We start from the raw sequence: 25050 nt of genomic DNA, 5'->3' as shown, positions 1-25050 counted from the left end.
CAGCAAAGAATGAGTAAAACCCAGCGGGAAGTTGGCTTGGTAAAGATGGAATTTACCCATTCGATGTTGTGATTATTTGCAACAGGCGGCGATGCACCAATGTCAACTAATCTCATACCGCAAAATCATCTCGAGCGACCCGCCGACTTCGGTGCTCCCAGTTGCGGAGTCGACACGACGGAGCCGAAATGCTAGACGATAAGGTTTTGACTAGATTATCGAATGGGCGAGGGTTGTTGAAGAATATTACATCGACTGATTCAGGAGAGTGCAACATAATCCTGTGTTTGTCAGCATCGTGAACAAAGCATTTTCAACTTGTTGACTTCCGTGGAGCGGCACTGAAAGTCAGTACCCCACAGTTGTACAATATTGTACAACGTTGTACAATAAGCATCGGAGTGCTAAGATCGAACAGTTATAAGCTGGCAGTTCGTGGGCTTTGAAACTAACTCTGTGATCCCAGATGCGTTAGACCTTTACTTGGCACTTGCATTGTATCGCTTATGTACTGAGCTTTGAACATTGAAGGAGTCAGAATGGATCGGCCTGGAGGGCTTGGACTTTGGGGCCACTTCACTACAATAGCGCTGCTCCTAATATGCACCGTCGGTGGCGGGAGCTTGGCGGCGACCTGCTCAGTCCGAGATAGGGATTCTCTTCTCGCCTTCAAGAACCAAATGACCGATGCAGATGGTGTTTTAGCGTCATGGAAGAAAACCACAGATTGCTGCACTTGGCAGGTGGCAGAACAATTCTAAACCTTGAAACTTTACATCTTTGCCTCATCCATCTCGTTTGCAACAACGGTTATATCGTAGAAGTTCAGTGTTGCGCCACATCGAGCAATTAGAATTGTTGGTAATGGATTAGCCTGTGTTTTTTTTCTCTTTGTTCGGTCCTAATGCGAGACCTTGCGTAGTTGATGTATAATCGAATTCCAACTCTAAAACCTTGAAATGGGATGTGTTGCACTCAGGGTATCACTTGTGACGCGAATGCAAGGGTGACTGGAATTACGATTGAGGCGAGCTGCCCAACATGTGGAGGGGGCCAGAAGTTGATAGCCAAGCCCCTGAACTTCGGGGGGCCTCTTGGCAATCTGAAGTCTATATTGAAGCAATTGAGCCTTATCAACGTTCAAGTCCAATTCAAAATTCCAATCCCGCCAGTGTTCTTCACCTTAGGAAAACTAGACTTCCTTCAGCTAGAAGGATGCGGGTTCATTGGATCCCTCCCAAATGAACTCGGCAACCTTCGCTTGCTGCAAGAACTCAAAATTAGCGGCAATAGATTATCAGGTGGTGTGCCCAACACTATTTCGAACCTTAAGGAATTACGGATTCTGCAACTTGGAAGCAACCAGCTCACAACGCTCGGGTCCTGGAAACTTACCTTGTTGCAGAAACTTGACCGAGTAGATTTCTCCCGTAACAAGATTACCGGTTCCATACCCAAGTGGCTGGGAGGCCTAACCCTAGCAGGCCCTTTCTTCAACGAGCTTCTTCTCAGCTTCAACCAATTTTCTGGCACCATTCCTGCCGAGCTATGCAACATAAGAGGAATGCGGTACCTCGCACTCCGAGGCAATAAGCTCAGCGGGCGAATTCCTGCGGGCATTGGCAAGTGCACATCGCTCATGTATCTAATTCTGGGCCAGAACTCGCTGTCTGGTCCACTACCACGTGAGTTAGGCAAGCTGAAGAACTTGGTAGAGTTGACTGCTGACAAAAACAAGCTTTCTGGCCCCCTTCCTCGCGAACTTGGTGACCTTCCGGAACTCACTTTCGTCAAATTGCAGAACAATAAGATTACAGGAGGCATCCCATCAAATTATGGCCCATTTGATCCTCTTGTATCCGATCCCATCGATCTTACCAACAACATGCTTAAAGGTAAGCCGATCTTCTCCGCCTCTTCCACTTCAAGGTCTGATTCCGCGGCTCACAGTATCAGTTGCTGGAACTTGAATGGGAATTAAAATGTGGTGCATTTTTTTGGTTCGCCAACCATCACTTAATCACTTCTCACTTTTCTACTCTCTTTGATCGCAGGTCCGATTCCAAAGGCTATGCAGAGCCTCAGTGCGAACGCTTTCCGCCCAGGCAATCCTGGTCTATGCGGTCCTCCACTTTCCAACCCCTGCTAACAATCTCATAAGTCCAATCAATTGTTGGAAGATTGAAACTTTTGAGACTCATCGGGAAGTTTGCATGAAAGTGCATGTTTGTAAGGATAGATCCGAATAAAGATGAGTTATTTCTGCACACGTTATAATTGTTGCGTATTCAGCGTTGTCCTTGCAACAAACTAAATTGTATGATCACCCTGCTATTGGAAAATGAGACCGATCATGCTGTGGTTCGTCTGACTAAATGTACAGCGGACTGTATCTGTTAAGCCACCATTCAAAATCGCACGATCAAGTCTAGCAAACAGCGTCACGGAAGATGCATTATGTGGATCGTTTGCGATGGTGTTGAAAGACTCTCGGAATATAGCAGGGTGTGTGGAGTTAAGCAATATTACATTCCTGGAAAGATTTCCCCAGGCAGGAGCTGATTTGTGATGCTCTCTCGAACAGTAATGCCCACACAGAAATTGATCTTGGAGTGAATGTCTTTCAAGCCAAAACTTCTCTTGCGCTGTCACTACTGGCCGGTTGCATACTATTTTTGCAAAAAAAGGCGAGCTTCTCAGAACTATTCTCATTTTTGCGGCTTCGCTTCCTCTCCCTCTCATCGTCCAATTCAATCTTTTTCGTAATGAGCGTGTTACATGCTTGAGGTCTCTTCTCCCCTCTTCGGTCACAAAGTCTTTCATGCAGACAATCCAACCTTCTCCAACATCATCAATCCTTAGCGTTGTAACAGACTCCAACGCAATTTTCTCTGAATGCCTCTAAAAAACCTCAGAAGCTGGCGATTAGACGGTGGTCCTAAGAAATAGAATACGCAATAAAGGAGCAATGAATAAGCAGGCTGCCGGCAAGGTCTGTGAAGGTGGACAACTTAAGTTTAGAAGGACGATTCAAAGATTTGTCTGTGACACCTTAATTTTGAAGTCAGAAACATCTTGTGCAACTGCAAGTGCCAAGCAAGTATCAAGCTGTCTACGACTTCTCACACTCACTGCCTTATCTTCACTACATGTCAAGAGAATGAAGAGAGTTTTCATTTTCCGTCTCCGCTCTCCTACACGACAAACCAGATCACCGAGTTGCTCCTTTCTGTAAATCTTACTAGAAGTCCTCTGCCAATTTCAGGGGCAGTAACATAGCCTTTGATTAGAGAATTCTTCATATATTTCTCGCGTCTGTGTAGTCGGATAAAGATCTCCCAACTTTACTGTCTCTGATACACCTTACCAGAGTGGCATTGAACTTCTGAAGTTTAACCCAAAGTCTTCATAACCAAAAACTGAGAAGATGAAGATAAGGGATCAGCACTGCAAGGGAGTACAGTGAATTCAGTGGGAGGAATATGCAATTTGTAGCATGCCGTGTCGACTACTTGTACATATGAAAAAGCTCTCTCCTCACAAGATTCACAAAAAAACAAGAGTTTCTACATCAATTCGTATATACTGCATCTGAGTCTGCATGTTGCAAAATCTACAGGCAGGAATAACTTACCGTATCCTACTTCGTGAAGAACGACAAAGTACATAAGCTGTGCGAAAAACTTCATGCTTGCTTGTGTGTTCGTGGTAGCCACCTAGACACCGTCAATATCCTGAGCCACGCTTGACGACCTTCGCCTACAATGTCTAATACCACCAGAGCGTGTGGCAAGTGTTTGGTTTCGTACAATTGCTACATTTTTTATGACAATCATGAGCCATTCTGTACACAGACGTCAGAAGACCTAAATTTCTATGAGTTAGTTGTATACGAGTTTTCAAAAGGGAGCACTGTGCGAGCTTTGGCCTCCAAGCATGCCGCAACCGATTCCAAGTTCCGCAACCAAGCGAACTCGCCTCTGGCAATGGCACTGCGTAGGAGATTCACAGCTTCTTTGCAAGAATCGTCACATCTGGACAATTCTTTGTCAATCTCTTTCAATTCCTGCTTTAAATCCTGGATCTCAGCAACCGTGTGCATATTCGATAAGAAATACTTCAAATTCGAGGCAGCTCGCAGGAACTGGTCACGTTTATCTTGTACCAATCCTTCTTCTGAGTGACAAAGTAGATTGTCGAGGAGATCCTGCACATGTAGACATTTTTACACATTAGTCCGGAAGACATCCTGAAGGATACATCTTTACTAAAAATCAGCAAAGTAGTGAAAACATGTTCATATTCTCGACGAGCACAGGAAGAAATTCGAGCACGGATCCGTCACCTCTAAAAACTCAATGTCCCTCTCCGACGGCATTGAGTATAGGCGATTTTCAGCATCATCTATCCAAGACTGAATTGCTTTCACTTCACGCTCCGCCGCCTCAGTTTTCTTCAACATACTCTCAAGGTTCCGGCGAACCCTATCTTCACGAAACCGCGTTTCGTTGGTTTGTGCAGATGACATGAAACTTTCAAGAAAATTTTCCATGCAGAGACCGAGCTCTCCGTGGCTATCTCTATGTGAAAGAAGATAAGGGGTGAGAGCTTGTGTAACAGCAGCTACCGCAAGTTCCCTTTTGGTATTTGTTTTCTTGATTAAAGGTTGGGAGAGGGCTCTTGAAAGACGGAACTCCCTAGACTGGCCTACGTAACCACCTGCCTGTGATGAAACATACTGGCTGGCTTTTAAATTCCAACTTCCCTGCGATCAATAATTCATTCTGGTGCGTTTAATCCTGTAAAATCTTGGCTCCGACACTTTCTGAAAAACTAAATCAGAAGGTATTTCATTTCAAACAATGGAATGCTACGGAAATGAAGCAGTTTGACAATGATAAGAGTTCCACGCAAGTTGAAGGAAATCCAGAAACTTATTGCAGATCCTTAATCATGAAAATATCAGCCTATCAGTATGCGAGAGTTGTACAGAGAGGACAAGGAAGGAAAAAGGATTGAAGTGCCCAAGGAACATAAGGTACCAATTCTCTCACCTTTAGATGATACAATGCATCCGATTGATCAAAGAGTTGATCCTCTCTAGCAACACCATCCTGAGTTGGAATTGATATGTCTCGGATCTTAGCTTCGCTGATGGCCTTAGCAGAACTCCAAGACTGAATTTTTTTCCATGCTGCTAACACTCTGCTTGAGCCCCCTCGATGGATCGTCTGTTCACATGGTGATTTGCAGACCTTGCTGTCAGCCGTGCTCATGTATCCCTGTGCATCGCCATACACTTCAAAGTAGGACCATGAGGGCGACGAAGAGTAAATTTTCCATTCGCTGGAACGAGAATCCTTTTCCATGCGAAAACAGCACTTGATGGACGATAAGGAAAAGATAGAACGCATTTGTCTAGCAACAGGGGAAGGAAGGCGATTGGGCATTTGACAGCAACTGGAGAAACGTTGGTGAGTGATTCGATCCATTGAGCTGATCCCCTGCTTTGACAAGGAACCTACTGCTGGCATATTGTATTGCACTTCACAATGACGGAATTTCTTATGCTCCGCTGATCTTCCGCACCCGCTCGAATGGAAATTATCTATTCGGTGGCAGATGAGAGAACATCTCGACTGAATTATGAATTGCATTCATCATCTGAATCCCGAATGTAAGTTTCATGCCATACTTTGAAGAGATAGGATGAAAGAAAGCGACAGAAGAAAATATCTACCAGACTGCAACCTTTGCAGCGTTCTCTCACAAACAGCTTCGCAGGAACACAAAGCTTCGCTTGCAAAAAGAAACGTCACGCCACTGAAGCACCTTGGCAGGAGAGAGCGAGAGAGAGACGAAAGCACGTTCTAGAAGGGTAACACGGGGTATATCAAAATTGATTAAATACTCAAGCCTTGAATAGAGTCCACTGCTAGAAAAGAACGAAAAGAATCGGACGTGGTAAACATTTGCATAACCAGAAAGTGATTAAATTCTGGTAGGCATATTAGGTTCTACCAGAGTACCACAAGCGTGACTGAGTCGCTTCGTCGAGCTTGCAATCCATTCAAATCTTCAAAACCGAGAGTAGATGAGGGAAACTATGAAATGGAGGAAACCGTCGAATGCAATTCTACGCAGCGTAGGCGCGCTGAACCAAACCGCACGTGAGGAATTTATTTCAAAGAGCTCTCAATTTCTCCAATAACCTCTGAATGTCGCTAAATCTATCCTTAGAAAGCACCGTACCAGGACCAAAACCGCATACACAACCCCAAACAAGCACAGCAGCGTCAACCGCGCTGCCGGGATCAAGCCAACAAGCGCAAATCACGTCAAAACGCCTGAACCAAATCCCACGTTCGCCTAAGCTCAGCCAACACCTGACAACTTCACCCTCAATTCCTGTAATTGAAGCATCGAGACCAAATCCCTTAAGAGAGAAACTTAGCCACATCCAACCCTCTCACAGCATCCATTCACGGGCACAAACCTAGCGCAAAAAGCGAGCTAGAATCAATTTCCCAACACGCTAAAGAGGAGATCTCGTAGCTCCTCTATCCAAAAGGCTCCTTCACCTCGCCAATAGCGAAGCGAGAGGTGTCTGCAGCAGACGAAACGGGAGCTCAGGGCAGACGAATGCGTGACAATGGTGCGCCATGTATGCGCGCAGCTCAGTAGTGGTTGAAAAACTCGTGGATGACGTGGATCCTGCGGCAGTTGAAGCCGTTGGCGTCGGAGACCGGAGGAACTTTACAGGCGGTTGGCTAAATCTCAACACAGACAGACCAACCACAAGGGCTCTGCTAAGCGTCTTCTTCCTCTACCTCCACGTCCTTCCTATGTGTAGGATTTCCGCCATAGCCATGGCGAGTCCTTTGCTTCCTCCGCTCTGCTCACCTTCGATGCCTATCGACGATGACAACGTCGTCCGAAACTTCATCAATTAGGATACCGTCTTCTCTACATTCATCCAGTTCGGATGGATGACCATTGTTGAGGGTATTGAAATTCCTGCTTTGTACATCTTTTTTGCACCACCTTCTTTGACAATGAATAGCAATAATTTTAAATTAACACTGGCTTTCTAGCAGTAAATAATTGGATGTAGACTTAAAATAATTGTAATTGGGGTCATTTTTGGAAGTGGCCTACTTAAAATTATCATTGAAAGACATATATATACACTTATTTTTATTTTAAGAAGTTTTTGTACTTAAAATATATACATCTTTTAATAGCATAAAATAACATGAAATTAAATTATTTAATTATATACTATATCACATATAATTGAAATTTAATATATATACATTTTCACAAAAAAAATATAATACAAAATTTTAAAATATTTTAGACATAGATTCTATTGATTACTCAAACTTAGTTTTAATTAAGGTATTAGAGTTGGGGATTTTTTTTTTTCGAATTTTTATTATGAATATTTTTTAAATTCCAGTAATTAGTTAGAGGAAGAATGTTCCAATAACTAGTTAGAATATTAAATTAGTTCATAATATGTTCTAACTAATTCGAATATAAATTAGTTAGAGCATATTCTAACTAATTACTGGAATATAAATTAGTTAGAGCATATTCTAACTAATTACTGGAATATAATATTATAAAATAGTTACTGGAATATAAAGATAATATAAAATAGTTAAATAATTAAATATTTCAACCACTAGATAGACACTTCTCTTATATTATGTAAACATCCCCTTGTTCCACAGATCCCTATTTACACATCTTTGCAAAAAATAAGTGAAATTAATTTAAAATCATGATTCTAATTATATTTATTAATTTAATATCAAAATTTGATATATCCTTATCCATTTCCATTCTACGATTCTATATTATCTTAATTTATAATTATTTTGTTATTAAAACCTTGGTCAAATTATTGTTTTGTATATTTTTTATTTTTGTTATTTATCAAAATTAAATATAAAATTAAAGGTTCTTATTCAAAATCAAAACTAGTTATTTTTTGCAAAGATGTGTAAGCATGAATACATGGCATAAGGGGATGTTCATGCAACAAAAGAAGAGTGTCTACCTAAAAATTCTTTTATATAAAAACTTTAAATATCTAACTATAACTTGTAAAATCAAAAATAACAATTCTTAGAAATACAAAAAAATTAAATTAAATTAAATTAAAATTAAAAAATTGTTAACTTAAATCTTTAAATAATTTTTTAAAAAATGAAAAATCTCAATATTTCTACATATCATTCTCTTAACTATACTAGATTATATCTTCACGTTTAAATAATACTAAAGTTAATAATAATTTCTTAATTTTTTAATTCATTTTTAAAATTTTATCTTTAAATACAAATCAATGTTTTAGTAAAGGCTCTTAACACTAAACCAAAAGTTCTATGTGATTTAATCATTCACTATTCAAAAATAAATACATGTTTACTACGCTACTTATCAAACTTTTGGTTTATAACAAATAAATAACATTAAAAAAAATACTATACAAGATGAAATATAAATTTTAAATTTTAAATTTTAAAAAAGTACTAACTCTACTTTCTTTAACCTTATAAGTTGTTAACAAAGTAAGAATAGAAATAGAAATATATATATATATATATATATATATATATATATCATAAAAATATTTTTTTCTCAAGCATACGAGCATAATAAATAATTAAATATTATTTTTAGATTAGTAAACTTTTATACCACATTTTAAATAAAAAAATGTATGTATATATATATATATATATATATATATATATATATATATTTTAATCTATATTTACTTAGTTAAAATTATAACATGTCATATTTTATATTCTCACAATTTACCATAAAAATATAATTTTATGATAAATTCGTATAACATGTAAAAAATAGACCTCCATGTTAAAGAACGTAAACTAATCTAAAGAGTTTGTGGTACACAGGTACAACAAAGTTGTTTATTTTATTGGTGTGTAAGTCTTGTTGATATTGTTATTGGAATTATTGAAATTTCATTTATTTTAAAACATATAATTTTTATTATTAAACTGTAGTATAATACATCAATAATTCTCCAGTGCAATAAATAAAACAATATTGAAGTTTTAAAAATAAATTGATTCACAGATGAAAAAAAGTTATAAAAAATAAAATCTTTTTGGACAACATGTAGCAATAAAATCTATGGTAACTATCTTTAATGTTTCTAAAATATTATCAATCATTTCTATAAAAAGGCTAAAATTGCCAAAAAATAATATTATTTTTTATTCTTGTTATTGTTATTACATAGATATTAGTGCATCCAAAATCTGTAGAAAAAAGATTGTAATAACATGAGTGTTTTTCAGCACGTTCACAATTATCTGATGGTTTAAAAATCATACCACATGCTCTTCTAATAAATAATTAGGATAAATAAATGAAATAAATAAATAAAAACAACAAGAAATAAGAATATGAAATTAAAAACTTATCTACTATCTGCCAAAAATCATCACAATCAAAATACCAACCACTTTAAAACGTCAGAAATACAACTCTAACATACATAATTCACGTAACTGAATGAAAGAACTACTCTCAAAAGAAGATACAGAAGGACAATTGACAAAATAAGATAATGAGTATCCATCCCATGAAACCCAAATAATCCTGTGATCAACTTTGGCTGAGTATGTTTCAACACGAACTCATCAGGCAGTTGTAGGACGCAAGTTCCCAATTCAACCTCAATCAAAATCACAAGATATAGCTCCAAGTCATTGTGTGGAAAACAAGGATAAAACATATACTCCTCAATCCAGGTAATACTGATTGATACTGGAGTCAAAGTTGTCGAACATGTTCGCACACAATGAGGTGTTAAAAGTCTGTTGAAAATACCAAACAAAGACAGTTCTTAACTTGTATGACAAGAAAGAGGACTTCACGTATTACAAACCTTCAGGTATTGTAAATGCTAAAGGCATGAAGGCGGTTGCCAGAAGAGTCGCTAAATGCTAGTTCACTGCATTTCATGAAACATTTTCCAGTCAATCACCCCATAAGAAAAACAGTTGTGTGAGCTGAAATGAGCACAGAAGTGACACAGAAACACACACACACACTCAATGAAAGAAAAGGAATTTGTCCAAAAGGAGTACCACATTGTGAATTGTTCCTGATCACAGTCCTGCGGAGCCCCAACGACTAAGGGGGTGATGAGCCAGAAGTCACCCTCACCCACCACTTCGTATTGTTTATTTCCGGTGAACCATTGTAATCTACCATTGCAATCTGCACTGGCTTATCGTTTGGTTGATGATAGACTTTGACGCTGCTATGACTTTGAATAACCGCATATTATCCCTCACTCTAATGTTCGACACATTGAAATGACAACAATAGCTTCATACTGAAAGATTCTTAGATCTGTAAGATAAGTTTTCAGCAAAGGATTCGTCTTATGAGTTTTGGTGCTTTAGTATCACAAAGATGCAGGCGTTGATACAAAGGCCGATTCGAGGGGCATTTACAGGGTACAGCAAAGTGAAACATGGCTTTGCGAAAAGGGGCATAGGGTCGACCAACAACATAATCCTGACAAGACGCCGATCTGTTTCCCACATCATTTGTGGTACGGGTTCGAAACTAGGCTGAGGAAGGCACGATCACGATGCAGTTTATCTTGTTAAGATTCCACCTGATGGAGCACTGAATTAAGCATCCTGATAACACTATTACACCTCTCTGTATGCTTTACAACTTACATGGGACTACTTCCTTGTGCAAAATCTGAATTTAATTAACCTGACGCAACCCGCAACTGTTTTCGATATCATCGCGAATGAGAAATATTCCAGGTGTACCAGGGAAGCAACAAATTACTGTGGAGTTACAATGCCACAGAAACGGGAAACATTTCATGTATACTCCGAACCTTAAGGTTTCAGATACTAAAGGAGCTAACATTTTAGCCTTTAATTGCTGGTGTAATTTTTCATGCACAGTAAGTTAAAGAATTGCTTGAGGTGTCTCCTTGCATCCCGGTAGATTTTAATTGCTCTAAACCATGTTCTCTAGTTCTAAATATCTGAGAATTCTGCTTGAATAAGCAACCACCACCACGAGAGACGGTAGGAAGCAGACAATGAAAGACACTCAGGCAAAACCATCCCTGCTCCAACTGAGTGACTGAACCATAAATAACTGAGGAGCACCAAATTCGTGAGTCGAGCCGTTGAATTCCTAAGGATGAACAATGATAAGAACTTCAGAGTTTGATCAAACCCTACAAGAATAGTCACATAGGAGAAGACAAAGCTCCCCGATGCATTTCTTCTTGTAAGACTCTCAACCTCGGTTCCTCCGGCCACGGAATCTCATTACGACTGTCCGTGAAGTTTCTAAGCCAATACCCGAAAATGGCAATCAACCCTGACTGTGCACTCGGCAGCAAGCTGTACGCGGATTTCCAAACCCTACAATACAAGAGCAACCAAGTTCTTCAAAGCTAAACTGAGAGCAGACAACGGCTCGAAACTTATTAAAGCACCTGAACTTCGGGAGAGAAGTGGGAATTGACAGCATGCAATCCTTCACCGTAAGCTCTACATCGTGAATATTCGACACATAAGGTCTAAGAAATTCACCAATTCAACTCGCTACCGCGTTCAAATATAAACCTCTACCTCCAGCCAGCTTGGAAGCTTCAATTACAACTTCGAAGCTCTACAGAAAGCCGGAAATTAAGTCAATAAGGACCACCATGCACCAAATGCATAGTGAAAACGGAGCCTCTCGACGATCTCGGGTCAGCATGTGGACTTACCCTGTTCTGGAATGGGAACCCACGATTTTTTAGGGTTTTGATTGCAGGAGTAAGTCATTCCTGGGTCACAAAATTCTAGAATCTTCCTTTAGATTGTACATGATTGATACCTAATAATGCTCCAAGCCAATCATACACCCATCCAAAAATAGGGTTCATAATTTGGGGGGTCTGGCATCATTGGAAGCTTTGACAATGCTTTTTGAGCCCCTCCACTGCTTGGAAATTGACTTGAGACCACTATCACTTTTATTCTCGTCAAACAAATTCTATTTTTTTTTTTGGTTTGTTTTGTGACTTCTTTTTTGAAAAATTTGGCAATGTAAAAAGAGTTGTGCAATCCTAAAGGATTTAATAACTTTCACTTCTAGTAATAAATCATCCTTGATTTTCTCTGTATAATGTGATATTTTTTTGACATTCCAAGCTTGTTGTAGTATATAGATTTTTGTAATGTCAAATGATTTTAAATTTTAGATTTTGAATACTAATTTCATTTGTACCAATTTCATTTTTTTTTTGTGCATTATCATAGATTTTTATAGTATTTAAATATTTAAGTAAATATAGATAAACAAAAGTTGTTAGAAAAAGATTAGGTAGATAATATCTTCTTTAAATACATTAATCTACTTGTGTAGATGCAAATATAAAAATCACAAAGTTTCTTCAATAAGTATCTTATCTCAAGTGATTACTATGATTAAGGATCAAGGTAGGAACACAATCAAACTCTAATCCTAGAGTTATCCAACTCAAGCATCTTGAATTATGTTTATTAAAAAATAATTCATTAGTCTTGCACTTTCTTATGCCTTATTATTTTTAAAACATTAAGATTTAATATTCCACAATTGAGATGCAATTTAAAAAAATATTAATCCATGTATGGTAAATATGTTGCAAATATGCAAAAACTAAAAAAATTAATCAAGTACAACTAAAAGATTTTTTTGTATTTGCTCTTATTTCATAATTTTAATAATTCACGGCAAGTGAAATAATTTTGCACTTAACAATCAAGTTTTTTCATAAGTTAAAATGGGATATTAAAAAATATTAGTAAAGTTATTGATATTTAAATACCAAATCAAATAATTAATTTTATTCTTAACAACCATCTTTTTCTTTTCTTTTTTAGAACTCACATGTTCATATTTTGATATTTTTACAATTCTATAATAATATTATTATTAATTAAAATATAAAATTTGAAGTAGAAGTTATATAAATTAATAGAATGTACTTTAAATGCATTACAACACAATAAAATATAATAGTACACACAAGAAGAATTGAAATCATTTTGTAAATTTTTAAAAAATATACTACTCAACATAGGTTAAAGAGACTTTCAAGATCCTAAGATCATAATTTTTTTTGTTGAATTCTTAGATTTTAAAACCTCTTATCATTTTTCTTGTTAATAATAGCTTTATTGAGTAGTAAAGCATATAATTATTACAAAAAGCTATATTATTACATGTAAAAGTCATAAATGATTAGTGTTTTTGTTTTAGAGATATCAATTTAGAAACCTTTCTTCTAAAGATACTTATATATGGTCGTTATATTATAATAATACCTATTATTACTAAGTCTCTAAACAATTATACTATTATAGATTTATTATGGTTAAAAAACATAATTGTAAATAAGATTGGAATTTTTTATTTTTTATTTTTTATTTTTAAAAAGAATATATATATATATATATATATATATATATAATTTATTTCAAAAACAATGTCATTATCAAAAAGACATTTATAATTTAATTACAAGTTATACTAATCACAAGAACCATAAATATTTTATGTCTATATGTATCTTAAATTATTGCTAATCTTATTAGGTCATATCTTTGTAACAATTTGTAATTAAGAAATCATGTTGTTTCAAAACACAACAAGAATTACGACATGTTAAATTTAAATTATACTTTCTTTTATTGTATTTATAATAAATTTATACTGTATATTCTTAAAAAAATTAACACATGATCAATAACATCCAAAACAAAATAGCTAAAAAAATCAATAAATTTTACTAATTCTACAGTCTTTCATCAAATTTATTTAATTATATCAACATGTTTTTCTATATATAAGTTAAGAGTCAGTTTAATGATGATTTGAGTAAATTTGACCTTAACGACTACCTCTTTTATTTTGAATGATATTTTAATGTTCCAAAATCAAGCACTATTATATATACACCTGATATTTAACTCATTATGGACAATTTAATCAATTGTAGACAAAACCAAGGAGATACAACACATCTATATTTTTAAAATGACTTTGCTATCTAAACACAATGGTACTTATCTAATTATTTGGTGTAGATTAATATCCATAAGTAGTTAAATATTATGTATGCTTTAAGCACAACATAACTTCATAATAATATAATAATCTAAATACAAGAATATATGTACTTATATAATAAATTGACTAGTATTATATATATACATATCAATTAAAATATTTCAATGATTTTTAAAGTAATTTTAAAATAGAACTTCTGCAACATCTAATTTTTTCTTCATGTACATAAATAAATAATAATAATAAAAAAGTATCAGAAATGATCCAAATATATCCAAAATACAACAAAAATATGCCAAAAAAATTCAAAAGGTATGGATTCAATGTATAAAAGTTAGCTACAATAATTGAAGATGCATCTACATGGCGAAATCACAGTCCTATCAAGTTTAGTATACATTTTTAAAATTGTAACTTGCACCCTTAGAACAAACAATACTTCCAACAACCACTCTGTCATTTGTTTATTATTATTATTATTATTATTATAATATAATACAACTACAAAAAGGTCTACCGGAAATGATATAAAATACTAGAAAAGATGTGTTGATTCAAACCAATGACCTGTATGGTCTCCAAAATGTTAAAAAGCAATCACAGAAGAATATTCACAATAATAATAATAATAATAATAATCATATTAATATGTAAGTCGAGACTTATTTTCCAACTTATTCCGGGATATCATTCATTGGTGATGGTGGCCTGAGTACGACAGAGACAACAACTACGGCCCACAGTGTGAACGGGGACCTTTGGAAGCGGTACTGAGGCCGCCAATCACGGGTTAGAGTTAAGCGTCAGGGTCATTGCCCCCCCCCCCCCCCCCCCCCCCCCCCCGGCCCGTAATTGCGCACCTGCGATCTGTCTCCACAACCATCACTACCTCCAGTCAGTCTGTGCGCAGGGCGATCAGAGAGGCCCCTGTCTCACCATCCCGGAACTGTGCGAGCTCTGTCCACTGACTCTCCTCTCATTCTCGCAGAGAACCGTTGGACGGACTCTCATGTGACTCGAAGACGAGGAAGCGAGGAAAATGATAAAATAAAGAAGAAGAAAAAAGGACATATACAGCGCTAGTTGATAAAAGTGAGATGGAGTGTGCTGGAGTTCCAGTGAAAAAGGCTGTGAGGTATGTCTAATAATGGAATTTCGTCTGGCGGATTGGAGAACTGAGTGTGAAAGGAAGGAAGGTAGGAGGCGATGCGTTCAAGTTTGGCTGACTGAGGAGTTCAGTGACATGCTGAGATCGTTAGTATCTATGAAGATTTTTCTTCGTTCGCATTCGAAGGTGGCCTGAACATTAGCGGTGGTAGACGAGCGGGGAGGCGACGTTGGAATAGCACTTGCTGGAACCGACGATTGTGTACATTATTGTAAGAAGTCAGTTTCGTGAGGTCCGGCAGTGGATTGTTGGTGTTGCTGGTTGAGTCATTGGTGATGACGTTTCGGAGGAATTGAACTGGTGAGCGAGGGTAGTATGGAAACGGGAGTTGGTAGTGATGGTGTCGTGACGTTGATTGAAAGGCTTGGGATATGGAAGAAGTGTGCATTTTCTGAATTCTGTGACGCCTCTTCTTTGAGGACATATTTTGGAGTGTAGCATTGTGATCGGGCGATATTTTACTATCAAAAGACGACTGGCTTTTATGTTTTCAGATAATTCTGCATTTGATGTTTGCGATCTTGGTGGCGACGATCTCAGCTTTATTCCCGTTCCTGCAATCGTCAACATATATAATACCGAAATATAGTCGTACTTAGTCATAAGTACTAGTCGGCGAATAAATATTTCATCTGAGTAAGGCACTATGACTCTGCAAGAGGATCTGGCTGTGGCACTGGTTGTGGTAGCCTTACTATTCGGGGAGGTCGCCGCTCTTGGAGGGGTGAGTACTTCAGAAACTTGGTTACATTGCTCCCGGATGAAAGAATCTATGAACTCAACCCAGGTCAGAAAGTGATGACAACGACGTCTATAAAGAAAGTCGCATTTACTTTTAGGATTGCATCGATTCTCTCCTGTGTTGATAGAAATTTTAGACGTTGCAGATGAAAATATTAATTTGGTCTGAAAGTGACTTCATAACCTGCAGATTGTTGCTCCTCTGGGATAAGTGGTTAATTGGCATTGGTTATCTGTAGTCCCAAACTTCGCAGTTAGTCGCGTGCAACTTATGATTTTACGATGTCTTTCTACTCCCGCTACGCCCAAGTGTATTTTATTTGCTTTCCTTATCAAGCTTAGTTATACTTAACTAAAGTGCGACATAATATCATTCGCTCAAAACTTCTTCAAATTCAATATTGAGATCCTCCAAAGAACTTTATGAATCTGCATTCCAAAAAGATATCATAGAATGCCTACAAGTCTAGAAAGCGCAGGAACTCCATAAAAATGGACTCCTAGTGTGTAAATATATATATATCACACCTGCAAGGCTACTGAGGACATCATGATTAGCACATGTGTGCTATCCTCTAATGCTCCTATGGTTCCTCGATTCCTAATGTACATGCTAAGATTTCCCTGCCCTGCAGCTCTCAAGTGTCTGCACAACAGATACGGACTGTGGACCAGGTCTATCTTGCTTTGCATGCAAGACAGCAGCACCTGTTTGCATTGTGAACCAGGCTCTTTCCGTGTCCTCCTTTCCAAAGGTACTCCTTCTCACCTAATTTGTATAAATCGTGTGAGAATGAATCCAATATACTGTTTATTTCAAAGTCATGTGCATTTAATCTTCTGTGTCACGCAAAAGGCGGAATCTGTAGCTGTGCAGAGTTCGACTGTCTTGTAAAATCGCTTCATGTGAAAAACGCTGAAATTATTCAATCCTACCCCCGGCTATTACTGTTCTGTTTGTGTTCTTTCGTTGCTCTTAGAAAGGGCGGGAATGTCGTCAATGTATGGTTCACACGTTCGTGGGATTTCAGACATATTCTCTGCCTTACAACAAGTATGCATGGATTACAACGCACAACGCTTACGCAATTGAAGGTGAACAATCGATTCTGGGAACAACAATTATCTCTCCAAAGAACCAAGAGGACTCAGTTACCAGTCAGTTGAATGTAAGCTCTGTATTCGTGTCAAAACCCGAAAAATTGTTGATTTTGTTTTTGAATTTTGAATTTTGATTTCTGCTATTTTTCTTCACTCAAAATTGCACCTAACGTGTCCTGCAATTGGAGCATCACACTTGTAACATCTGCGGTGAGAATTATAGCGTAGAACTTTTTAGCATATTTTCTCCAAATCCTGCTTAGCTTTGTGATTTCGATAAATATTACCAATAACATCCTCTCATTTGTCGCTTGCAGAGGAATGTAAGAGGCCTCATGCTTGATGTTTACGAATTTAGAGGGGATTTATGGCTTTGTCATTCAATCGGCCAATGCTTTGACGCCACTGCTTTTGTGAGTTCACGCAGGGTTCCTTGAAAGTCAATTTCAAATGGTCTGATAGTGTTAATCTCATAGTAACGTGATGTTTTGACAAAACGGGCAAAGAACCAATATTGGCGACACAGTCTAGTGTTGAGTCACATTGCAGATCTAAATTCGTTCTTCGAGACGAAGAATTAAAGATATTAATCTCATGTGAAATCAGAATCCACATCTGAGGGGGACAGGAAGCCACTGACTGGTTCTAAGAATGAGAGATATTAGATGGTTCTTCTGATATGACTTTGCTCTTACTTCTAATCATGTGATATCACTACGTGTGACACGTCAGAGAAAGTTCTTTCACTGAATCTTCATTCTGTTACGTTTGAATCAGCGGCCACTCAATAGCACTCTACTGGAAGTTGCGTCGTTCCTAGACACTAATCCGAATGAAGTTGTTACGATCTTCATCGAGGACTACGTTACCACCCCCAATGTCCTAAAAAACCATTTCTTATCTACAGGGTTGATGAAGTACATGTTCCCACTGTCATTGATGCCGAGGGACGGCAGTGATTGGCCCACTATCGCTTCTATGATTGCTAGCAATCAACGCTTGATTGTGTTCACCTCAGATAAAACTAAGGAGGGCACCGAGGGTATCGCATACCAATGGAACTTTGTCGTCGAAAATCAATGTAAGGGAGATATTGACTATTGCCTGGCTTGATTTATCCGGAGTTGTGCGTATTTGCGTAGAGGTAGCTATTCCAACTACGATGAAACGCTTTGTTCTTTACATTAGATTTCCATAATGCAATAATTTATTAGCTGTCTCCTAAGCCTTCAATCCTGCAACAAAAGTACTAATGTCAATGCTGCAGACGGAACATTGACAGAAACATGCTCAAATCGGGCGGAGTCTGCTGCGTTGACGGATACCACCAAGTCTCTAATTTTAGAAAATTATTTCCCCAACGATCCCAACATCGATGATGCTTGTGTAATCAACTCCGCAAGTCTTGCTGAAGCAATTTCTGTTTGTCACACCGCTGCTGGAAACCGGTGGTCAAATTTTCTAGCGGTGGACTTCTATAAGGTACCAATACCTTTCTGCAACCTGGGTGTCTTCATGTTTACAAAATTTATGGATGACATTTGCACGCTCGATCGAATTGTAATTCAGCACGAATTCAGTTGAAGTGATGGACATTTCTGTTATCAATTTCAGAGAAGCACGGCTGGAGGCGTGTTTTCTGCTATAAACAAATTGAATGGACAGCATCATTGTGGTTGTAATGATATCCATCAGTGTCAGGTAAGTGTAATACGTCATAAACAACCTCGTCGTTTTTAAGTCTCCAGTATAGTTTTGTGTATTCACGTGTGCCCTTGCCCCCATGAATTGCAACGGAACACAATTAGGTTTTTGTTAACTTTCGAACTCGTGAAACAATGCAGTTGTCTTGAACTTGATTCTTTGTGCTGCTATTACAATTGAAGTTGGCATGAGCAAGTCTCAAAATTCATCTTCTAAAATTGCAGGCTAGCTCTACCCAAGGAGGTTGTAGTGCAGTGACTGCGCATGCAGTTCTCACTCCAGCTCAGATTTCTAGGAAATCCGAAGGACCAGCCCCTTCTCCTGAATCTTCTTCAACTTACGTAACGATGAGCAAAATCATCTTCTGTACACACTTCCTGATTTCATGTCTTTCACTCTTTTTGCAATTTTAGATCAACAGTAACATTATTAAGCAAGTGTGTATGTTTCAATCCACCGAGTTCCTAGTTCAGTCCTCCATTATGGGCTCTCCCAACACTTGCTTAGTAGTGCTCCTCTTTATAGCCTCCGGGATGTTTAGATACATTTTTTCCTCGGCAGCGTGTACACTGGTCGGACATTATGTAGAAAAATTACCGACCCTTCGATCTACTTGCATTCGAGAACGATCACGGCGATCGTTAAGTAATTTTGATGATTTAGAGATGGAAAAAAATTAGTAAGTAGCTACACGATCAAAACATTGTACCCCACGAAGTTCAGATTAGTGAATATACAACAAATTCATCCTGCAGGAGTTGTAATGACAAATATCAGTCTCCAACATTTGTTTGGCACACTTTGTGTTCAGTTCTGCGGCAGAAAATAGCCATCCAACAATGCACATACATTCGAGCTTCTGTAATTTCAACGGATGACGGTGAAAAGTCTCTTCTGGATGCGAATTGGCGAGGACGCTCTAGTACAGGAAGAACAAGTAGCGAAGAACGCAAAACCAAACTCAGCTTGCCATGTTCATCAATTCTCGAATTCCTTCAACAACAAGCTTGATCTGAGCTTTGATATTTGCAACCTGGGCTGTGTGCTCCTCCACCTGCTTACTAAGCATTTTATCCTTTTCAACTATAAATCCTAGTGCCTCGTCCAAAGTGAACTCAGCGTGGAATCCTAGACCTATATTTACGAAAATGCGCGTGGCATCGGGCACCTCGGCTTGCCCATAAAGCTCAGACCCCAAATTGATCATCGTCCTCAGCTTGGTCAATTTCTGCTCCTGTAACAGTATTATATTCTTGGCAAGGTCGGAGTACACTTTCTGCTGCTCCAGGACTTTGTCTCGCAGGCCGATCGCGGTGACCAGGTCCGGTTTCAGACGCTTGTCCACAAATGTTTCGTACTGCTCTATTTTGACCCGCGTTTCGTCCTGCGACCGATTGCTTCGATTCGTCGCCATTGTGCCCACTCAAACGCAAATCTCGGCTCAAATGTAGGTTTAAATTTCCAGGGTCTGATGCCCAGACACAGCAAAATGGTTAGTTGATCTATTCCACAAAACGGAACTAAAATTTCATGCCCCAGAAAATTAATCACCAAGCGTCGGTTCACGAGTCGCGAAGCATCCACCGAAAATTGACAGGACCCAAAGATTTTCCTCTTTCACAGATGCGGCCCACCGCACTCGGCACGATCATAAATCTCTAAATGAACTAGGTTTGTACAATGTATCAATCTCTCTCTTTCTCGCAGACTCTGACAATTATCCGCGTCCGGATGCTTTCCTCCTCAACCAGTTAATCTACTTCAGCATCACATGTACTTAAAACCCTTCCGACACAAATCAGCCTATGAGTACTTCCATTCCGAGTTGATTCTAATGAAAGGATGGTTCACAATGCGAGAGATCAACTGGAAACTCCACAATCATTTGCTGTAAACTCTTCCTCAACGACTTGTAATTGCAGGCAAAAAGAGCAGAACTGGTTCAGTGTGACAGAACTATAGAAATCGAAGGCGAAACTGTGTCACAGCCCTCCTCATGTCCGAACGAAATCCAAAGCTAATTCTCAGGCTCCGCATCGACTCCAAAACAGTCAGTGCTCCTCTCCCAAAACTACAAAATTGATCATCGTCGCTCATCCTCTAGTCCTGCGCGAACCACCGCAAAGCTATCGCAGCAAACTCAATCACTCAAATAGCTCACGACATAGTAATAAGTCCACCCGTCGAATCTGATACATCACTTGCACCCTCTCCAACTCATGCCCCGCTTAGGGTTCCAATGAGCTAAAACCCTCGCGACGCACTGGAACTCTGGGCATAGTACACACCCACCTTTAGGTCATGACGTTCCCCTACAATTCACACACAAAGATGGTGCTTAAAGCTCCCGAAAACAACCGCGCCGATGGAAACGTTTAAGGTGAGGCAAGGGGGAGGCATCGAAACGGCGAATGCAAGATGTAGCCAGGATTGCTGGAAACAGAACCGTGCTTCAGCATGCTTGAAAATATAAGTGAAAATATTGGAGCATATAGTATTACTAATGTATTCAACCAAATTTGTAAAATAGGGGTATTGAAGGAGGGGAATGGGTAGAATGAAAAATCCTACGGGGTTGCGTATGGTGTTGTTAGTGGTGCTGGTGATTTGTGTAGTCGGAGGATAAGGTAAAACTTTTTCAAAAAATTCTTTTTGACACACACACACACACATATATATATATATATATATATATTTATTGCTCTCTCTCTCTCTCTCTCTCTCTCTCTCTCCCTCTGCTGACCTGGCTATAAACATAATTTGGGTGGTGACTACGTTAAATCCCTTGGGCCAAGAGATTCTTAAGTGTTATTTATTACATTTTTTATTTTTATTTTAAAGAATGTATGTGTGATCCACTCCCTATCTCTGAATATTTCCCGAAATTTATTCACTATTCTGATTTCTCTTCCATATGCCTACTGATGCTTAGATGTTTGTGTATATGTATTCCATGTATTTTTTTAATACACATATTTTTAGTGCAATTTGCAATTACAGATTTTACTTTTATGTCAATTGTAAAGTATGAGTTTATTTTATATTTACAAAAATTTACGTTTTAATTTTTTGTTTTAAAACATGAACTATAAAACATTTATTTCCAAATTAGTTCTTGTATTTTTACTTTTATATACTTTAAAAATATAAATGACTTTAGAAGTAAAATTTTATGATTAAGGTATGTAAAATAAAATTTTAATGTTTTTTTACCGTGTGTGTATATATATACAGTCATCAACATTATGAATTATTGTTCAATCTTATTGCATATAATTCTAAAATTGAAATTTTCATCAATTATTTCTTCAAGAAATTTGTAATGAAAGGTGGTGATCAAAAAAGTAATAGTAAAATGCTTAACTCGTGAAAATATCATTTGATTTCAATAAAAAAAAAATTAGTCATACAGACAAATAGTTATAGATTACATATAACTCCAAGTAGAATGTAACATAGTTGATTTGACCAAGGCCTTCTCATTCCTTTTTCTTTGACGATTGTTTCATTTAACATTTATGCATCAACCGTATTGCACATTGCCAAGTTTCTGCATGCACTTAATAACATCTAACACCCCAAAGAACTCTCTTACAATTACTATGAATACAGCTTTAAGCAGCACCAGACTGCCCTCTCAAAACCAGGATCAGGTCTGTGGGATTACCTTTTGAGAAGGTTCAGCGCCTCCAAGCTAAATAACTGAACCTATGTAAGCTGGGAAGGCAACAATATCGCCAGGTTCCACTACACCAGTACTTAAGTGCATGGAGGCAACGTACAAGCAAGCAAACCCACCGTTAGAATGCGATCAGAAAAGTAGTGTGCTGTAACTTCAATATCATATTTGAAGTTGAAAATTTCGCGTCCAACAGTAAGTGTTCTGCATGTTAAAAAACGGACTTCTAAAAGGATGTTACACCTAGAAAATTAGTTTACTGAAGAGTTAAACCATGAGTTACATGTACTGAACAGAGCTTATCAATTTTGTCAGCACTAAATACAGTTGTAAACAATTGATTTTCATAACTATAGCATGCGTCTGTTGATAATCTAAGTTTGCAACTATCGGAAACGTTCATCGATGGGTTCAAGGGGATCTATAGGAGGGGGCAAACCATCAAAAGCCAGAATTTTGCAGTATTCTTCCAAATACACTTTTCCAGTATCTTTGTCTCTAGCTATTCGCAGCATGTTTGTTGCTTCTTCTTCAGTGAAAGGGTGGGTTCCTCGAGTCTTCATTATAGTCTGATGGTCAGTAACCAAAAAAAAAAAAAAAAAAAACGATGGGATTGTGATGTTGATGCTATGATGCGATTGTTCACTAGCTATTGTGCCAAATCAATAATGTTGTCAACCATATAAATTCTGATAATTCACAACTAGGAATCAAACCTGCTTCTCATAAGATAAAATACCCTTAGTCTATGGTATTCTTGTAAGAATAGTTTCAAAGAGATTAAATCCGCCCTTTCATGAAATGATAAGGATCGAATTACGCAATTCAATGTTAGCACCAAAACCAATCACTCAATCACTTACTTTGAGCTCTTCGGCGTCCATCTCCTTCCGCCCCTTGCTTATCGTCTGCATTCGCAATGAGTCAGTAGTATTTGTGAACCGGGGAAGTTTTTGCCCACTGTTTGGGAAAAGCTTACATGGAAAGGAGGCTTCGTAATAGTCTAGGATGACAATGTACTTTCTGCAATTAGACACATTGTACATTTGCAATTTGTTTGCTTTAGATTCATTGCCATGTAAACTCACCAACAGTGCTTCCAAAACTTCGCTTTCTGATTTGCGTTGGAAAGCTTCAGGCTCGTTAAATAAAAATTCCATCATCCGCTGCTCAAAATTGTCGTATTCATAATGTTGCTTTTGTGTTAAAGGCTTTTCCTTGTATTTAGCCTGCAAGTGAGCGCACAAACGAACCTCTGTTGTGTGGAGATTTCAACAAAAGCCGCAGAGTTTTTGCAATGCATCTGAATGAAAATTTGCTTATCACGTAGAAAGAATATTTGCACTAATTGTTGATTGAACTAATTTGAACAGCTTACATTAGCAATGAGACGCTCAATCTGTTCTTCACTGGGATTGAAAGCTAATGAGCGCATCAGATGAGGGATCTGGCTGCAGCACGATAGAACAGTGCACGTACATGTCCTTAAATGATCTGTCCGAGCTTTGGCACGATTTTTCAAGCGATAAATTTAGAGCCTCGGCGGCTAAAAATTAATTCAGGTTACATATGTTTGCTACGCTCGCGTGATGTCGCTTGTCACTGATATATTCAGCTTTTCGATTGAACACTACGACAGAAATCGACATGCGCAATTAAATTGCACGAAACACAGTGCCATGACATTGGTGCATCCATATTTGTTCGAATTATACAGCAGTTGTATGGGTGGGCTTTTGAACCTAGACTGAGTTCGGAAGGGGCAGGTTGTCGACAAGCTTACCTTTCATGAATCTGAGTCTTCTCCTTTGCTCCTTTTCTGACAAACAGTGGATATGCCTCTTGTAATATTTCCGCATACTTCGGAATTACTGTAAAGCGAACGGCACGAATATTGGCCATCTTCTCTTCCTCCGTAAGCACCTCTGGCTCTTCATGGTCCTCATCCCCATCTGCTTTGGACTCCGCCATTGCTTCGCCCGAACGTAGGTGCTCTAAAGGATCTCAGCGATAATGATGAACAAATCAGTGTTTATTTCGAGTACCCTTAAATGCATCCACGAATTCAGCACATCATTCAAAATGGAGTAAACCATCCAGCACTCAGGTGATGCACTTGTAGCGGAGGTTCGATTCCACATGCGCAAGACTTGAGATGTTGCAGCTCTTCTTTCTCATTTGCTTGCTTCGAAGGAAGACAGGCATTAGCAACGACACGTTTGTAGCAACATCCTTTTCTAAACTGGACCAAACCTGTAACTCGGGGATGAGTACGTTTGAAAGGATCATCAGTCGATCTTTCGAGAGGTCTGAGTTCCTGCTACCAATCTCACCGCTCTTTCACTTCCCGTCTTCAACATGTATTATACAACAACATATTTCATCTATCATTCTTTGTAGACGTTCGTGGTCGTTATGCACCATGATTTACGACGCCACGCTCAATAGCAAATGTCTCTATCCGAGCTTCAATGATTCCAATGGAGACTCGTTCATAGACCATACATGCAACGATTTCGCA

At 38.1% G+C, this 25050-nt stretch overlaps 5 protein-coding genes and 1 long non-coding RNA gene across 10 annotated transcripts; 2 read left to right on the top strand and 4 right to left on the bottom strand.

Moving 5' to 3' along the window:
- The first annotated feature begins 230 nt into the window (after positions 1–230).
- Positions 231–2267, top strand: LOC112274293 (receptor-like protein 2). The gene is made up of 3 exons (XM_024503642.3): positions 231–743; positions 980–1895; positions 2055–2267. The coding sequence occupies exons 1-3, from the start codon at positions 540–542 to the stop codon at positions 2147–2149; spliced, it is 1215 nt and encodes a 404-aa protein (XP_024359410.1). The 5' UTR covers positions 231–539; the 3' UTR covers positions 2150–2267.
- Positions 2268–3016: 749 nt separating this feature from the next.
- Positions 3017–6871, bottom strand: LOC112274292 (uncharacterized). Of its 3 annotated transcripts, none has more exons than XR_016499709.1 (4): positions 5055–6871; positions 4346–4765; positions 3635–4207; positions 3017–3447 (listed from the first exon to the last, which is right to left on the bottom strand). XR_016499709.1 is itself a non-coding variant. In XM_090245662.1 (3 exons), the coding sequence occupies exons 1-3, from the start codon at positions 5655–5657 to the stop codon at positions 3875–3877; spliced, it is 1356 nt and encodes a 451-aa protein (XP_090101788.1). In that variant the 5' UTR covers positions 5658–6484; the 3' UTR covers positions 3520–3874. The 3 variants fall into 3 exon arrangements, 1 of the variants encoding a protein (XP_090101788.1); XR_016499710.1 differs by having other exon boundaries at positions 3017–3419; positions 5055–6844; XM_090245662.1 differs by lacking the exon at positions 3017–3447 and having other exon boundaries at positions 3520–4207; positions 5055–6484.
- Positions 6872–9718: 2847 nt separating this feature from the next.
- LOC149986768 (uncharacterized) lies at positions 9719–11813 on the bottom strand. Its single transcript, XR_016499809.1, has 2 exons — positions 10140–11813; positions 9719–10003 (listed from the first exon to the last, which is right to left on the bottom strand). It is a non-coding gene; the product is annotated as an uncharacterized LOC149986768 (long non-coding RNA).
- A 3217-nt stretch (positions 11814–15030) lies between these two features.
- On the top strand, positions 15031–19602 carry LOC112274518 (PI-PLC X domain-containing protein At5g67130). 2 transcript variants are annotated; one of them, XM_090245829.1, is made up of 9 exons: positions 15031–15515; positions 15799–16028; positions 16681–16800; positions 17077–17214; positions 17464–17559; positions 17924–18227; positions 18414–18628; positions 18761–18847; positions 19075–19602. In XM_090245829.1, the coding sequence occupies exons 2-9, from the start codon at positions 15951–15953 to the stop codon at positions 19261–19263; spliced, it is 1227 nt and encodes a 408-aa protein (XP_090101955.1). In that variant the 5' UTR covers positions 15031–15515; positions 15799–15950; the 3' UTR covers positions 19264–19602. The 2 variants fall into 2 exon arrangements, with proteins under 2 accessions (XP_090101955.1, XP_024359900.1); XM_024504132.3 differs by having other exon boundaries at positions 15246–15604.
- Positions 19603–19608: 6 nt separating this feature from the next.
- LOC112274522 (uncharacterized) lies at positions 19609–21369 on the bottom strand. The gene is made up of 2 exons (XM_024504139.3): positions 21143–21369; positions 19609–20318 (listed from the first exon to the last, which is right to left on the bottom strand). Exon 2 carries the CDS (start codon positions 20262–20264, stop codon positions 19812–19814), a length of 453 nt encoding a protein of 150 aa, XP_024359907.1. The 5' UTR covers positions 20265–20318; positions 21143–21369; the 3' UTR covers positions 19609–19811.
- Positions 21370–22670: 1301 nt separating this feature from the next.
- LOC112274520 (uncharacterized) lies at positions 22671–24641 on the bottom strand. Of its 2 annotated transcripts, XM_024504136.3 has the most exons (5): positions 24313–24641; positions 23908–23980; positions 23618–23758; positions 23393–23437; positions 22671–23098 (listed from the first exon to the last, which is right to left on the bottom strand). In XM_024504136.3, exons 1-5 carry the CDS (start codon positions 24498–24500, stop codon positions 22916–22918), a joined length of 630 nt encoding a protein of 209 aa, XP_024359904.1. In that variant the 5' UTR covers positions 24501–24641; the 3' UTR covers positions 22671–22915. The 2 variants fall into 2 exon arrangements, with proteins under 2 accessions (XP_024359904.1, XP_073385754.1); XM_073529653.2 differs by having other exon boundaries at positions 23393–23758.
- Between the last annotated feature and the right edge of the window lie 409 nt (positions 24642–25050).

This window comes from Physcomitrium patens, chromosome 21 (assembly GCF_059467195.1).
Source record: "Physcomitrium patens ecotype Gransden chromosome 21, ASM5946719v1, whole genome shotgun sequence".
Taxonomy (NCBI): domain Eukaryota; kingdom Viridiplantae; phylum Streptophyta; class Bryopsida; order Funariales; family Funariaceae; genus Physcomitrium; species Physcomitrium patens.
This window is presented reverse-complemented; position numbering and strand designations above follow the sequence as displayed.